Below are 15,045 nucleotides of genomic sequence, written 5' to 3'. Positions count from 1 at the left end.
CTCGAAAAGTTCAATTTTGAGGCGGCTATTGATCTTTTATTTGCCTAATGCATTTGTTGTCCATTTTTTGTCTTTTATTTTTGGCCTTAAAGCTGAGACAGAGAGGCTTCTTTCTCAAGCCAGTGCCGGTCTTTGGGGTGTGCAAACCGTGCGATCGCACAAGGCCCGCAAATTAGGGGGCCCGCAATTTACTCAGGAAATGCAGTAATTTTTGTCATTTCCAATGGAAAAAATTCAGTTCGATTCACAAGCAAGCACCGTTATCCTTGAAGTCAGTTGCGGCTTTAGGAATTAGCAACAAAAAAAACATGGAGATTCAGCTTTATTTCCGAAAAATGCCGGAGAAAACATGATCTTATCCTTTTGCTATGCCACCGGACAGCACCATTTTACAATTAATATTCATACCCAAATTTTTGTTAAACATGCGCTCAGAATGCACCAAAATCAAAGTAATTTTTCAAATTTGTCTGGGGGAGGCCCCCCAGACCCCACACCGCTGGGTGTCGCCTTCGGCGAACACGCCGTCAGGCTTTGCCCGCCGGCCGTCAAACTCCCCCTCCCCTTTCAAAATATTTAGCTACGCTACTGAATTGGATCATTGTCATTGGGGCCCGCAAAGCACATTCTGCACAGGGCCCGAAATACCCTAAGACCGGCACTGCTCAAGCAATATAGAACTTTTGAGACGCGGCACATTATTTGTAATTATTTTTATTGAAAAGATTGCTTGAACATGAAACTATTTCAAAATTTGCTGCAGTCTACTTAGGGCGGCATTTTCAACGAAAGCCAGGGGCGGCAGCATATGCTCCTACGCCACTGTCTAAACGTACTTTGACTTAATTTTGCTTCTAAGTAGATTTCTTTTTGAGGCTTTATGATTGACTTTCTGTACTTCTAAGGGAAACAATTTATTGTTTTCAAATGTCATTTATCAAGCACAACTTCCCTTTGTTGTTACAAAAAAGTTATCTCAAACAGCTCAATAACAGTTCTTCAATTCAGTTTGTTTTTGTCGTAAAAGAAACGCAATCCCTACATTATTCTAATGAAAACTGGCATAGTGGAACCACTTCAGTAAAAGTGGGGTGAATGTTGAACATTCCATTATAGTGTGGATCATCAGGATGAATCTTCACATGAATTCCCATTTGTGTGCGTCGCGTTTCAGCTATTGGATGTGTAGGATACCACGAAGTGTAACTTCTCATTCCATTGGAAAGTATCACATTCCCACCCTGCAATGTATGGTTATGTAAGTTTTACATATACAAAAAGAAAGTTAAACTAAAAAAACAAATCGTTTTATCAAAACTTGTGAAATAAGCTGCAATCATGCTGCTAGAAGTGAAACTCAATCCATCACATAATAAGACAACAGAATTCTTCTCGATAGCTAGTTTGGTTAAGCCACCGATTGCGAACGAAGAAACGGAAAGATCACAAAACGACGGTTCAACTCTCGGTGTGTGCGCTTGAGTAATACACTTCATGTTTAGTTTTCTATTCATCGGCACATAGTGGATGCAATAATTTACAGACAACAAAAACTGCAACAAGCTGTTTATCTCGGTAACCAGGTTCACTTCAGTAGTTCAAAGCCTCTACAAGTATGCAAAACTGTCAGTTTCAAGGTTCCACAAAACTTTTCTCAGTCTGAAGATGAAGATAAACACAATCAGGTAAAACTGCGCTTATTGTTTACTTTTGTTGTTTACAATGAAATTGTTATCAGTCATATGAAAATTTGTTTCAAACTTTAGATAACGTAATTTTTGTTTTGTGCTTTATTCAGGCCTGGTATAGTTGGACGATTCAAATAGCGAACTGGGGGACAAGAAACTCAATTTGGTTTTCATCTTCAAGCATGTCATTGTGCTTGTTCTATGACACATATAGTTTTTGAGTCAGCTGCTTTCTTTATTTAATGTAGCCATTAAGTGTCTTTGCAGAGACATGGACACGGGCTCTTGAGCGAAGTCGAACCATCGTCCTTCAGAACGTTTGCAGATGTTTACTCTACTCAGCTACGCTTTCCGAAAGTTACCTGAGGAAACTCTGTATGACTTCAAAACAATGAATAAATCTCACCTGATGCATTGAACCGAGCCAGACTCGTACAAATCCACGATCTTTGAAATTCACATCCATTGTAAACGTTGTTCTTACGTAATCATACACAGCATCGTAAGTTTCTTTTGTTGGTGTCTCTGCTAAGACACCACCATGGTACAGACATAGATTCCGTGCTTTATCGTAGACCACTCCCACACCAACACTGTAAAGTAACCTGTAGCATATGTTGCCAACTACAACCCCGTCTCTGCATTTCAGTTGTCCTGTAAGTGTAAAATTGAAGTAAATATGACAGATGGATAATTTATTGAGAAAAGATTGATCAGACTAACATCTGTGTTAGGGTAGCGTTGATTTTTCCTAAAACAATTCAACTTTTGTACAAACATAGTGCAGCTGATAGATACAGGAAACGAACCAAAATGTCGGTAACCAAACGGTGGTACGCCATCGTGCCACATTGTTGAAGTAACAAAACGCAAGCATGCAATTTTTAAATAGGCAATTGCTTTTTGATAATTAATAATATTTCATATATAAGTATTACGTTTTATTTCATCCAGTTCAATCTGTAATCTTGAATTGATTTGCTCAAAATCCACAACCCCTGGTGGTCCAGGTGGTCCTTGCATACCCTGCACATTGAATAAACAAACCACGAAACTTCAACATTTTGAAAAATATGTTCTGAAAGTTCCTTTACGTAAAAAAATTAAAAAATAAAACTTCAAGCATGGCAGTCATTTTCATGCATATTCATAATCCACAAGTCCTGGTAGCCCAAGCGGCCTTTACACATTGCATTGTAGTACCCCACAGTCAACAGTACATTAAGATAGCGTCGTACCTCACTTTCAATAGAGCTTTTTTTCTGCCCTTTCACCAAAATCAAACAATTCCAGTAAGTCTTACCAACACATGTTCAACCAAGCGCGTTCGTAATAATACCAGAAAATAAATATTTGTTGTTTTTTAGAATGACTACTATATTTTCTTTGTTTCAAAAAGTCAACAAATTTTAGTTATGATATTGTCGTTATAATATAAATTGTAGTTATAATATCAATTATAAATTTTAGCTGTGGTATTGTTATCTTATAAATGAAATTACTCCTATGAATAAAATAAAACTATTTCAGAACTTTCATACAATAAATAATAAAATTGAAGTCAACCAACCTGAAGTCCTCTGGCTCCTCTTTTCCCTGGACGAGCGTTTGATGAAGAACCACAATTGTTAACTGGCAACACTGTTTTATTCTGCTGAGGTTCAAATGCGCTGGAAACTGGTTTGCAAAGCAAGTATTGGTCGCTTGTGTGGCTACTTGCAAATAGAACGAAGCATGATATTATCATCAACAACGACAAACACTTCATGCTTTTAGATCTGTCGATTTCAATCACAACTTCAATCCTGAAAACATAAGATTGATAAATCAATAGATTGACATCCAACGAATTTTAATGTCAGATACCCAAGATAGAAATCGTTGTGTTATTTCTCTGCAGACAACAAGAACTGGTCATACGTTAATATTGCGTTGTGGTATTGTTGTATCAACGTTAATTTTTGGGAGATTGCTGTTTGCTAGTTTTTAACAAAATTTCTTTTATTAATTTCTATCAACAACATGTTCTCAAACAGTTTTGATTTCATCTGCAGCAGCATGACTTAAGCTCATCAGCCTTTAAGTTGGTGTTATCTGCAACTCCTCTAGAACTGTTTGCGATCGTCTTGTTTTAAGCTTTTAAGTCCACAGATGAACAATCTTTTACTTTAAAACCTACATGCTTTTTTTTATTCGTTGCAACGTTTGGCCACTAACTCCGTAAAATAATAAATTCAACGTGGCAGTGAAAAAGTATCTCAAAATAAAGTATTTGATTTAGAGCGCCAATGTGTGGTGACAAACATCGTAAAACAGCTCAAAGATTTGCACGTTTTCCTTTTCCCTCAAAACTGTGAGATTTGTGCCATGCGTACGGCAACGCACTTGCATAACTAAATTCTATGTTACTGTTGAAAATATGGATACTCACCTTTTGCAACTGTTACACTGTTTATTTTTTGAAGAGTTGATTGGTGGTCCCAAAATTGTAGATTGCAAGTAGAAGGTTGCTCATTGCTCAATGCTCATGGTAGCTCGAAGCTGGAGGTTTTCGTCTGACTTTCTTCAGGAGCTAACGTCAGAATAAAATAAGACTAAAAGTTGTAAACTATTTATAGCAGAAGAAAAACGAAATGTAAATTTGGCTGATCAGAATAATTCAAAATTAACGAAGTAGTTTTAAGGCATAGGCCTATACGAATACTTTTTAGCGGCATAAAATTGGATTGAGAGTTTTTATAAATATTGTTTCCACTTTGACTTTGACGTATTTTCACTTTGACAAACAGAGCAGTAAACATCTGCTTAAAATGCAAGTTAAATTCTGAACTGGATAAAATTCGATTAATTATGAAGTAAAATGGCTACCCGGACTACGTCGTGAACATCACAATCTCTAAAGCTATCTGCCAATCCTCGTCATTACCACAGTTTGGTCCACAAACATTCCCAGTTTACATGAAAGTGCAGTGGTTGGGCTCTGTTTCCAGAAAATGTGAAAATCACATTTCTAAAACCGTCGACCAATGTTTCTTTTCCGTCAAAACATATATGTTCTTTACGACCAAAGAAATTTATTTTCCGTTCTACCTACCGCTGAGAGAGTCGGTACGTGGGCCCCACGCACCAACGCTTGGAGCAACGAATCAAACAACATGTCCCAAAAATATTTAGAGAAAGAAACAATACAACAAAAAATAAACCAAATCGAGCTTGCAAAACTGTAAATGACAATATCATATCCAGTGACTCTGCAATAGAGCAACACCTGCTGGATAACGAAGAATGTGCTTTGAACTTGGGATGTCCAACTACTTGCCCAAAAAAAGGGTGTGTTAAATTTCAACGTTGCCGGATGTTGTTCAAATTTCTCGGCTAAACTTTTTAATTGCTGCCCAAGTCTTGCCTATTGAAAATTATTCCAAAATTAAATAAAAGAAAGTTTTTATCATCTTAATCAAACTCATTAAAACATAACAATGTTTACAAATGTAACCTACAAGCAGAACTTAGAGCTAGAGAGAAATTACGGGATTTGTCACTTGATACGTGAGGCTTCATGTCCCTCAGGGGTAGTTTTTATTTTCTTCATTATTTTAGTTTCAAAGCCTTATAACAAAGTATTTTTTGAATTTGTAGTTTTTCCTTATTATCAAGTAATTTTACAAATATCATTGCAGGATGAGCTAATTACAAATTAATTCAGAATAATTTTGTTTAAGATTAAGTTTAAGCTAATTTTGAACAGACAAGATTTGGGGTATCACTACTTTAAAATAGCACTTTCTCTTGAAATTAGAAAAATCATCTGGCAACGTTTTGTCTTAACATACCCTCTTCTTGGAAGTTAACATAGCCTTATAGTTGGAAATCCCGTTTTTCTGAATCCCTGCTAGAAATGTTTTCGATTCATGCTAAAGGCCGTTTCTCGTTCCAAATGTTAATGTTTTCAAATACAATGTCCATGTCAAAGAACTTCATATCAACAAAGATCCCATGAACTTTCAACTTGAGTCAATTCTCGCTCCAAACGCATGGATCTGCACCACTGATGATCCCAAACAAGAGTGAAACTCGAGTGTGGCGTCTTCCATTTTCGTTCGATCGAGGCCTTAATGACTTTACAAATCCCCACATCCCTTGTTTCTATTTAATTTTTGTAAATGAGTTCATGTATTTCCGCTTGAAAAAAATGTTTCGGTTAAGAAATGAATTCGAAAACTAATCCATCTACTATGTGCTGCTGAATGGAGAGCAGTCCCGAAACCTGATATGGGTTCATCAAACGCACATCCCGAAAACTGAACCAGCGCCGCTTGATCTTGAGTCGGGCACTTAACCACTGAGTCAACGGGGCGGACCAGATATAGAAAGTACAATTATGTGATGTCTGAATCTGAGGTAATAAAATGGGTAGTTCAGTTTATTAAATGGTGTGATATTTTGTTGGTCAAAATCTTTTTTTCAACCAAAGGTTGTGCTGTGTGTTTTCATAATTTAAAATTATTTCAATACTAAAGGCTTTATTTTTTATAAGTTTTTGCTTTTTTTCGTCTTGTCTTGTTGAGCTTACAGCACCTAATGTAATAAAAACTTAAAAACAATTATATTCAAGAGAAATGCCGGTAGGCTATACCCAAAAACATTTTGCGATCGCTTCGCTCCCATTTCAGAAGTGTGCAAGTGCGCCCTGAGGTAAAAAGATTCAAGAAGCATTGTTTCAGAGAATCGTGCGTCAATTGTTGACTCCCAGGCAACAAATCAACCATTTTTTGGTGATTGGTTGATTTAATGTCTGGGCTGTTGGTTTAAGTTGTACATCGGTGGTTATCAACCACTTTTGTCTCGAATATGATTGTACAATTACTGCATGTAGTTTTTGATAAGGGTTTATTTTGTTCTGAATGAAACAATTCACGAAAAGCTTAAAGCACAACAAAATGCATGCAACAAATACAGTGCATGATAGTTTTATTATATTTTTGTGAACATATGCCAACTTCAACGAGCTCAATTTTTAAATAGTTTTGTTGAGAAATACCTCAAGGGTGCTATCCCATGCTGAAGTGATATGATTCTTGCTGCACCTACGCGTAAACGTCGTTATAACAGCATCTGGAAGCCAAACGCTGCAGTGCAAAATGAGCCCTGAAAGGATTGCCATATTGGCAGTTTTAAAGCAAAATTTAAGAAATTTAGAGTTAAAACTGCCAATAGGGCAATCCTTTCAGGCCTCATCTTGCACGGCAGCGTTTGGTTTCCAGTCCAGATGCTATTATAGCGACGTCCATGACCTACCTGTCTGTTTTTGGAAACAATGCACAAATCTACATATGTTTCAATTTTCAAAAATGACAATCAAGCTTTCGTCATTCCGTCGAAAATAAAAAACGCCAAGGAAGAATATCTTTTTTTTTCTACTTTCAACGAAAAATATCATCGAATCAACACCAAGTTTCACGAACCACCACTGTTTTTGATTCGGAGAATGCTAGTCGACATTAAGATGAAGATATGACGTTGGTAATGCCATCGTTCAAGGTTTGGGCAATTGCAGCCAAAATATTAAAAAAGAATGGAAATCACTTTTTAAAAATGCTTTGCACGACGCTTTTATTACATTATTTTCTTGCCAGCAAAGCGTCGGCGACTTCCTTCCAAGTTCCGCCAACTCAGGAGTTGGCAAATCTATGGACGACATTAGGATGAAGATATAGCGTGGGAAATGCCATCATTCAAAGTTTGCACAATTGCAGCCAAAAATATTTACAACAAAAGATATTGAAATCACTTAAAAACCGCATTGCACAACGGTTTTCGACGTTATCTTTTTGCCAGCAACGCGTTTGCTATTTTCTTCCGAATTCTGCCATCCACCAGGAAATCCTGTCGCGTGGGTGGACTTGCTGAGCACAGTTAACGTTTTGTGATAATTTGTTTCATTTCTTAAAGATAGAATCTTGGGGATAAAGTACTGTACAGTAGCAATCACAGAAACGAGATCTCCCAGGTTTTTCCTTCTATATTGTCAAACATTTCAAAACAAAGACAAATAAAAATTCATACATAAAAACAAAGTGTTTATTTATTATAATTTCTAATAGAATTATTTTCCAGCTAGTAAAACTTATTCTTTGTACATCGATTCAACATCTGCAGATGCCATATAAATAAAAATTTCATACAAGTCGTATGAATTTTATTAGCCTACATAATTTGTGTAAGCGCTTTAGACTGATGCCATTTAGAGCTTATAATATCTCTGGATACATGTTATCTTTTTCTGCAGCTTTATTCCATTTCAGATCTTGTATGGCTTTTTCAACTTTAGATATCAATATTTCTTCTCCTTCATCATTTGTTATTTCAGGTATACATTTTCTATTATCACTATATAATTCTTTTACATAGCCTACTCTTCCTGTCTACTCTTTATCTCCTCTTTATTAAATAAATATTTTCCTCCTCTATCCATGATGTCAAGTTACTTTAAACATGTTAGCTGTTTAACTTTATTGTGTACACTAATTTAAACAACTTATGAAATGCTTTTAGTTATTCTTTTTTATTGCATTTATTTTCCCATCACTTTCGTTTAGCATCTTTGCAATATTGAAGTATTCCTTATAATTTTTCTTTATATTTCTTGTTGTTGATAAATTTGTTTTTCTTTTCTGTTGCATTAAATCATTCATCTTTCCAGTAATTCAAGATTGTTTAATATTTTTTCTCTTTGATGGTAAAATTTTATTATCAAGAAAATGAAATATCTTCTAACAGGTGTCAAACCCACAACAATGCTTGATATAAACAATTCGGTTACGCCTAAATGTCTTGTAATATAAACACATTTATTTTCACACGAGTCAGTTCCATCATAAACTATTTATGTTTATGATTGAACTGACTCGTGTGAAAATAAATGTGTTTATATCAAAATTTTAGTAGCTGCATCATTTAAAGTTTCTTTAATTTTATTCCAACTTCTCTGTATAGCTTAGCTTCTTATGTAATTACTTGAGGAATTTTCGTTTGCTGCAATAATTCAAAATTATTGTTTTCTGTATTAACATTGAATTTCTCTCGATAGTGTTCATTTTTTAGCGTGTTTATGACCAAATATTTTGACACATTTGGCTCTTCACTCTTTTCAGCTTTATTTGGATTTTTCATAATTAAGTTAATACAACTAATGATTTTAGAAACAATAACAGATCCATTTCGAAAGCTTTGTTTTTATTTAAAAGTCTTTTGACATGATTTTGTTTTGAAGTAAATTCCTTTACAGTATAAAGGACGTTTTATATTATTAAGACTTTCTTTATAAAAACAATTTATCGTTGATTGAAAAAAACTTCACTTTGCTGTTGCAAAAAAGTTATTTCAAACAACTCACTAACAGTTATTTAATTTAATTTGTTTTGTCGTAAAAAAGGCTACCCTACATAACTCTAATACAGTAAAAACTGGCATAATGGAACGACTTGGGTATTAATGGGCCAAATGTTGATCATTCCATATTCGAGTGGATCATCAGGTTTAAACTTCACATGAATTCCCATATGAGTGCGTTGAGTTTCAGCTGCTGGATGTGCAGGATACCACGAAGTGTAGCTTTTCATTCCATTGGAAAGTATCACATTGCCACCCTATTTAAGAAATGTATAATTAGCTATGTCTACGATACAGTAAAAGAACGTTTTTTAAGATTCAAACTTGTTATAGATTTATTAGATTTTTTTGTTAGATTGTTAGTTTTTTGTTAGAGCAGTTTCAATTTGAAACTGCTCAAGTAGGCTCAATCGATAAACATTTGTAACTTTCAAACGTTTGCTTTTCTGCATTATGTGGATAACCTAGTATTCATACAGTGAAAGGACTGTTCAAGTGTTCAATGGACAATCAGCTGATGGCTTTAATGAAATAAAAGGATGATGTAAGCAAAGTTAGAGAAAACTGTTAAGAGTACCGGTAGGCAACTCGTAAGCTTAAGTTGTTGTAAAAACTTTGAAATTGAAAGAAAAATATTTTCTTTTTCTGGATATTAGGCTGAGCTCAGCTTAAGACTCATGATACAACGCATGATACAAATTCGTTGTTTTTGTTTTTGCTGAAAAAAAATTTTTTGAGGGTTTATTTTTGCATTTTTTTCCGACCAGCCTTGATTTCTCTCTGAGACCCTGCGCGGACCAAGCTGGTTATGTAGCTTTGTGTATTTGAGCCAGCACTGCTGCAAGTTTGCACACCTTTGTGGTTCCCAACAAAACAACAGAATTCGTCCACATAGCTCATTCAATTAAGTTATTTTTTAAGGTTAAGTCATCGTTTACGAACGAAGAAATGGAAAAATCACAAGACGACGGTTTAACTATAAAGGTGAGGGCTTGAGCAATACACATTTCAAGAACAGCTTTCCGTTTATCGACACATAGTGGATGGAATACTTTACAGACAAAAACTCAGAGTCCACTTCAATAGAATCAAGCAAATCTCCACTTCAGTAAATATCAAGCCTTTATTGTACACACATGTGAAACTGCTAGAATTAAGCTGCCATACATACATGCAATGATGGGCAAGATCACCAGTTTTGATGGTTTTTGAAATAAGAATCACCATGAATATGTGATCTTGATTTTCAAGATCAGATCACCTAACCAATGTGATCTTGAAGATCAAGATCACTTTTTGTGTAGTCTACTTGAAAAATGAAGTTTTTGACCAATGAGGTTGCAAAAAAACAAATTTTACATGTAAACAACCTAGTCAGTAGCGTTGACGGGGAGGTCCAAATCCAAAGAGTACTTTGGAACCCGGTCTGGAGTGAATTTTAGGAACCTGTAACCATTCTAAGAGGCCCGGGATCTTAAAGAAACCACCTTGTAATTGTTGATTATGGTGCGTTTTCTAACAAGTGTTTGAATCGGGGATCGAGAGTCTCATTTGTACCAAGCCCAAAATATCCTCCCAACGACCTTAAACCTGATTGAAGGTAATTGGTGCTAACTTTTGCCTTTATAGCTACTCGAGCGCTGACTTAAGAATTGTACGGTAGTAAGTTAGTGACTGTTGCATTTATTCCTATCAATCGGTGTCGTAATTTGAGTAGGATCACAACGGCATAGGCCTACCCTAGACCGAGAGGTATTGAAGTACTGATAGAGTCACAAAAATTTCCAATTAGTTTTATGCGTTTCATTTTTTGTAAAAAAAAAACACCATATATTGTTTTAAAGTGTTGTGCCTTCTTCAGGCCTGGTAGGCTAATTGGAAGACTCAAACAGCGAACGGAAGGACAATAAATTCAATTTGGATCCCACCTTCAAGCATGTCATTGCACTTGCCCCAAGACATGGCTGCGTGTTTTCAATGTGTCAAAACAATGCAAACGTTTCACACAACTCAGCAAAGAAAATCTGTGTAATGTTTTAAAATAATAAATTTCACTTCACCTGATACATTGAACCAAGCCAGACTCGGATATGCCCACGATCTTTGAAAGTCAAATCCTTTGTAAACGTTGTTCTTACGTAATCATATACTGCATCGTAAATTTCTTTTGTTGGTGTCTCTGCCAAGACACCACCATGGAACAGACATAACCTACGTGCTTCATCGTAAACCATTCCGCTACCAACACTGTAAAGTAGCCTGTAGCATATGTTTCCAACTACAACCCCGTCTCTGCATTTCAGTTGTCCTGCAAGTACAAGAGCGAAGTAAAGTATCACTAATAAATGGTTGAGAATTGAGATTTTGTCCTACAAAAAGACTGACCAGACTAATAAACGTCTTTGATGGGGCACGCGCTGATTTTTCAAAAAGCAATTCAACTTTTGTACATAATGACAGCTGATTGACATCAAAATCGAACCCGAATGTCGGTCACCAAACGGTGGTACGCCATCGTGTCACATTGTTGGAGTAAATAAAATGTAAGCATGTGACTTTTAAACAAGCGTTTGCTTTTTGAACATTAAAAACATTTCATATCTAAGTAATACGTTTTATTTCATCCAGTTCCATCCGTAATCCTGAATTGGTTTTCTCACACTCCCCAAATCCTGGTGAACCAGATGGCACTTGCACGCCCTGCACATAAAAAAATGAAACTTTAATAAAATTTATTCTTGAAAAACATCTTTTGCAAGTTCATTTAAGTAAAACAATAAAAGAAAAAACTTTGAGTATGGTAGTCATGTTTATTCATGTTCATAATCCATAAACCATAGTGGTCCGTGTGGCCCTTACACATTGCATTGTAGTATTCCACAATCAATTGCACAACAAGCACTTCGGACTCAATAGAATAACCTATTCTGTCCTTTTCTAAATTCTAATAACGTCACTACGTCTTAACACTACATGGTCAACCAAGTCGTCTGCGTATCAAAATCAGAAAGAAAGTTTTTGTTGTTATTTAGCAAAACTGCTTTAACTTTTCTATTTCAAAATGTCAATAAATTTTAGTTTCTGTAAAAAAACAATTTCAAAAATTTTATACAATAAATAATAAAGTTTCAGGTTAACCAACCTGCAAGTCTCTGGCTGCTCTTTTCTCTGAAAGAGCATCTGGTTTGCAAAGCAAGTATTTGTCGCTTGTGTGGTCGCTATTTGCATATAGAACAAAGTATGACATTATCAACAACGACAAACACTTCATGCTTTTAGGTATGTCGATTTCAATCACAATTTCAATCCTGGAAACATAAAAAATTACGTTGTGATATTGTTATGTCAACGTTACTTTTAGAAAAATTGTTGTTTGCTAGCTTTTAACAAAAGGAACTTTATTAATTTCTATCAACAACATCTTCTTTTTTTTCTATCTTAATTTCTATCAATATATACACCTACGACTTGCCCCCCACCATCTCCAGGAAATATGCTTACGCAGACGACCTGGCACTCCTGCACTCAGCAGGAAACTGGCAGTCAGTGGAGAGGAACCTCAGCCAAGACATGCAAACACTATCAGCATACCTCCAGAAATAGAAGTTACAGCTCAGCAAGTCAAAGACAGTGTCGGCGGCCTTCCACCTTAACAACCGGGAGGCACAGCGTGAGATAAACATCAAGATTGGTGGGGAACGCCTGCCCTACTGTGCCGAACCTACATACCTTGGCATAACCCTGGACAGGTCACTCACGTACCGTCGGCACTTGAAGTCACTGCGCAAAAAACTATCTACACGCGTCGCACTTTTGAGGCGATTGGCGGGTTCCGGCTGGGGAGCTGGTGCTAAAACTCTTCGTACAGCTACCCTAGCCCTTGTTCATTCCACCGCTGAGTACTGCGCGCCGGTCTGGTGTCGTAGTTCTCACACCCACCAGATTGATACCGCCATCAACGACACACTGCGTACTGTGACTGGATGCCTGCGTCCCACTCCAACGGACTGCCTACCAATCCTAGCAGGCATCCAACCCGCTGAGCTACGCCGTAAAGGAGCCACGATTTCTCTCGCTCGCCGCGCTTTGGACCCCGACCATCTCCTCCATGCAACATTCAAGAGACCACCACCTATAAAGCAGCGGCTGAAATCAAGACGCCCCTTTGTGCTTGTCGCACAACAACTCTTTAAGAACGCAGAAGAACTTGGTTTAAGTGCGGCACACTGGACGAACCACATGTGGAACACAGAGTGGCAAAATCACACCTCCACGCTCCGTTACTTCATACCCGACGCCGATCCCTGTCCACCAGGGATGTCCCTCGCAAGGCTTGCGTGGGTCAGGCTAAACCGCCTGCGAACTGGCGTCGGCCGCTTTCGTTCGGACATGCACAAGTGGGGCCTGGCTCCTTCATCAGAATGCGAGTGTGGTGCCACGGAACAGACCGCAGACCATGTCATCCACCACTGCCTAACCCACCGGCCTCCTCACGGTGCGCATGGTCTGAGGGTCCTGGACGACGAGACTGCTGAGTGGCTGAAGATTTCCTGCCCTCCAATCTAGCCTGGAAAGATCGCTCATAGGCCATCATCAACAACATCTTCTCAAACAGTACGTAAGTTTATCAGCCTTTTAGTTGGTGTTATCTGCAATTCGTCTAGAGCTGTTTGCGATCTTCTTGTTTCAAGCTTTTAAGTCCACATATGAACAATCTTTTAATTTAAAGCCTACATGCCTTTTTTATTCGTTACAACGTTGACCACTAACTAAAATAATGAATTCAACGTGGCAGTGAAAAAGTATTTCAAATTAGAGTATTTGATTTATAGCGCCAATGTGTGGTGACAAACACCGTAAAAAAGCTCAAAGATTTGCACTTTTCCTTTTCCCTCAAAACAGTGAGATTTGTGCCATGCATACGACGATGCACTTGCATAGCTAAATTCTATGTTTCTGTTAAAAATATGGATACTCACCTTTTGCAACTGTTAGGCTACACTGTTTATTTTTTGAAGAGTTGATTGGTGGTACAAAACTTGTAGATTACAAGTATAGAAGGTTGCTCAATGTTCATGGTAGCTCGAAGCTGCAGGTTTTAGTCTGACTTTCTGCAGGAGCTAACGTCAAAATAAAATAAGACTAAAAGTGGTAAAGTATTTATAGCAGAAGAAAAACGAAATGTAAATTTGGCTGATCAGAATAATTCAAAATTAACTAAGAAGTTTTAAGCCATAAATGAATTCATTTGAGCGGCAAAAGATTAGATTGAGAGTTTTTGTAAAGATTGCTTTCACTTTGACTTTGACGTATTTCCAATTTGACAAACAGAGCAGTTAACATCTGTTTAAAAATGCAAGTTAAATTCTGAACTGGATAAAATTCGATTGATTAAGAAGCAAAATGGCTTATCCGGACTACGTCGTGAACACCACAATCTCTAAAAAACTATCTGCCAACACTCGTTATTACCACAGTTTGGTCCACAAACACGTCCAGTTCACATGAAACTGCAGTGGCTGAGCTCTGTTTATAGAAAATTTGAAAATTACATTTCTAAAACCGTCGACCAATGTTTCTTTGCCATTAAACCATACATATTTTTACAGCCAAAGAAATTTATTTTCCGTTCTACCAACAAAGACTGCTTCCCTACCATAAAATTCAGTAACGTAATTTACCAATTTAAGTACCGCTGAGAGATTCGGTACGTGGGCCCCACGTCCCAATGCTTGGAAAAACTAATCAAACAACATATCCCAAAAATAATTAGAGAAAGAAACAATACAACAAAAAATCAACCAAATCGAGCTTGCAAAACTGTAAATGACAAAAAATGTCCAGTGATTTTGCAATAAAGCAACACCTGCTGAATAAAGAAGAATGTGCTTTGAACTTTAGACTGGAAATCAGAGATTTCTAGAATACGGGATGTGCAACTACTTGTCAAAAAGACGATGTGTTA

General features: G+C 36.9%; 2 protein-coding genes across 2 annotated transcripts; both read right to left on the bottom strand.

Annotated features, from left to right (window-relative positions):
* Positions 1 to 707: 707 nt before the first annotated feature.
* On the bottom strand, positions 708 to 4,450 carry LOC145780108 (uncharacterized). The gene is made up of 5 exons (XM_082591822.1): positions 4,120 to 4,450; positions 3,259 to 3,493; positions 2,627 to 2,714; positions 2,095 to 2,342; positions 708 to 1,241 (listed from the first exon to the last, which is right to left on the bottom strand). The coding sequence occupies exons 2-5, from the start codon at positions 3,454 to 3,456 to the stop codon at positions 1,044 to 1,046; spliced, it is 732 nt and encodes a 243-aa protein (XP_082447948.1). The 5' UTR covers positions 3,457 to 3,493; positions 4,120 to 4,450; the 3' UTR covers positions 708 to 1,043.
* Positions 4,451 to 7,377: 2,927 nt separating this feature from the next.
* Positions 7,378 to 12,380, bottom strand: LOC145779997 (uncharacterized). The gene is made up of 4 exons (XM_082591693.1): positions 12,223 to 12,380; positions 11,693 to 11,780; positions 11,141 to 11,388; positions 7,378 to 9,337 (listed from the first exon to the last, which is right to left on the bottom strand). Exons 1-4 carry the CDS (start codon positions 12,349 to 12,351, stop codon positions 9,140 to 9,142), a joined length of 663 nt encoding a protein of 220 aa, XP_082447819.1. The 5' UTR covers positions 12,352 to 12,380; the 3' UTR covers positions 7,378 to 9,139.
* Between the last annotated feature and the right edge of the window lie 2,665 nt (positions 12,381 to 15,045).

This window comes from Aplidium turbinatum, chromosome 11 (assembly GCF_918807975.1).
Source record: "Aplidium turbinatum chromosome 11, kaAplTurb1.1, whole genome shotgun sequence".
Classification (NCBI taxonomy): domain Eukaryota; kingdom Metazoa; phylum Chordata; class Ascidiacea; order Aplousobranchia; family Polyclinidae; genus Aplidium; species Aplidium turbinatum.
The sequence above is the reverse complement of the archived record's forward strand: the minus strand, read 5'-3'. Positions and strand labels throughout refer to the sequence as shown.

Bases quoted from the DNA above. Each gene is read 5' to 3' on its own strand.
- LOC145780108 (XM_082591822.1), bottom strand. From the start codon at position 3,456: ATGAAGTGTTTGTCGTTGTTGATGATAATATCATGCTTCGTTCTATTT. The intron at 2,715-3,258 runs GTTGGTTGACTT...TTCAATGTGCAG, and splicing joins GAGGAGCCAGAGGACTTCAG to GGTATGCAAGGACCACCTGG. The intron at 2,343-2,626 runs GTAATACTTATA...TTACACTTACAG, and splicing joins TGAACTGGATGAAATAAAAC to GACAACTGAAATGCAGAGAC.
- LOC145779997 (XM_082591693.1), bottom strand. From the start codon at position 12,351: ATGAAGTGTTTGTCGTTGTTGATAATGTCATACTTTGTTCTATATGCA. The intron at 11,781-12,222 runs GTTGGTTAACCT...TTTTATGTGCAG, and splicing joins GAGCAGCCAGAGACTTGCAG to GGCGTGCAAGTGCCATCTGG. The intron at 9,338-11,140 runs GTGAAGTGAAAT...TTTCTTAAATAG, and splicing joins GGCTTGGTTCAATGTATCAG to GGTGGCAATGTGATACTTTC.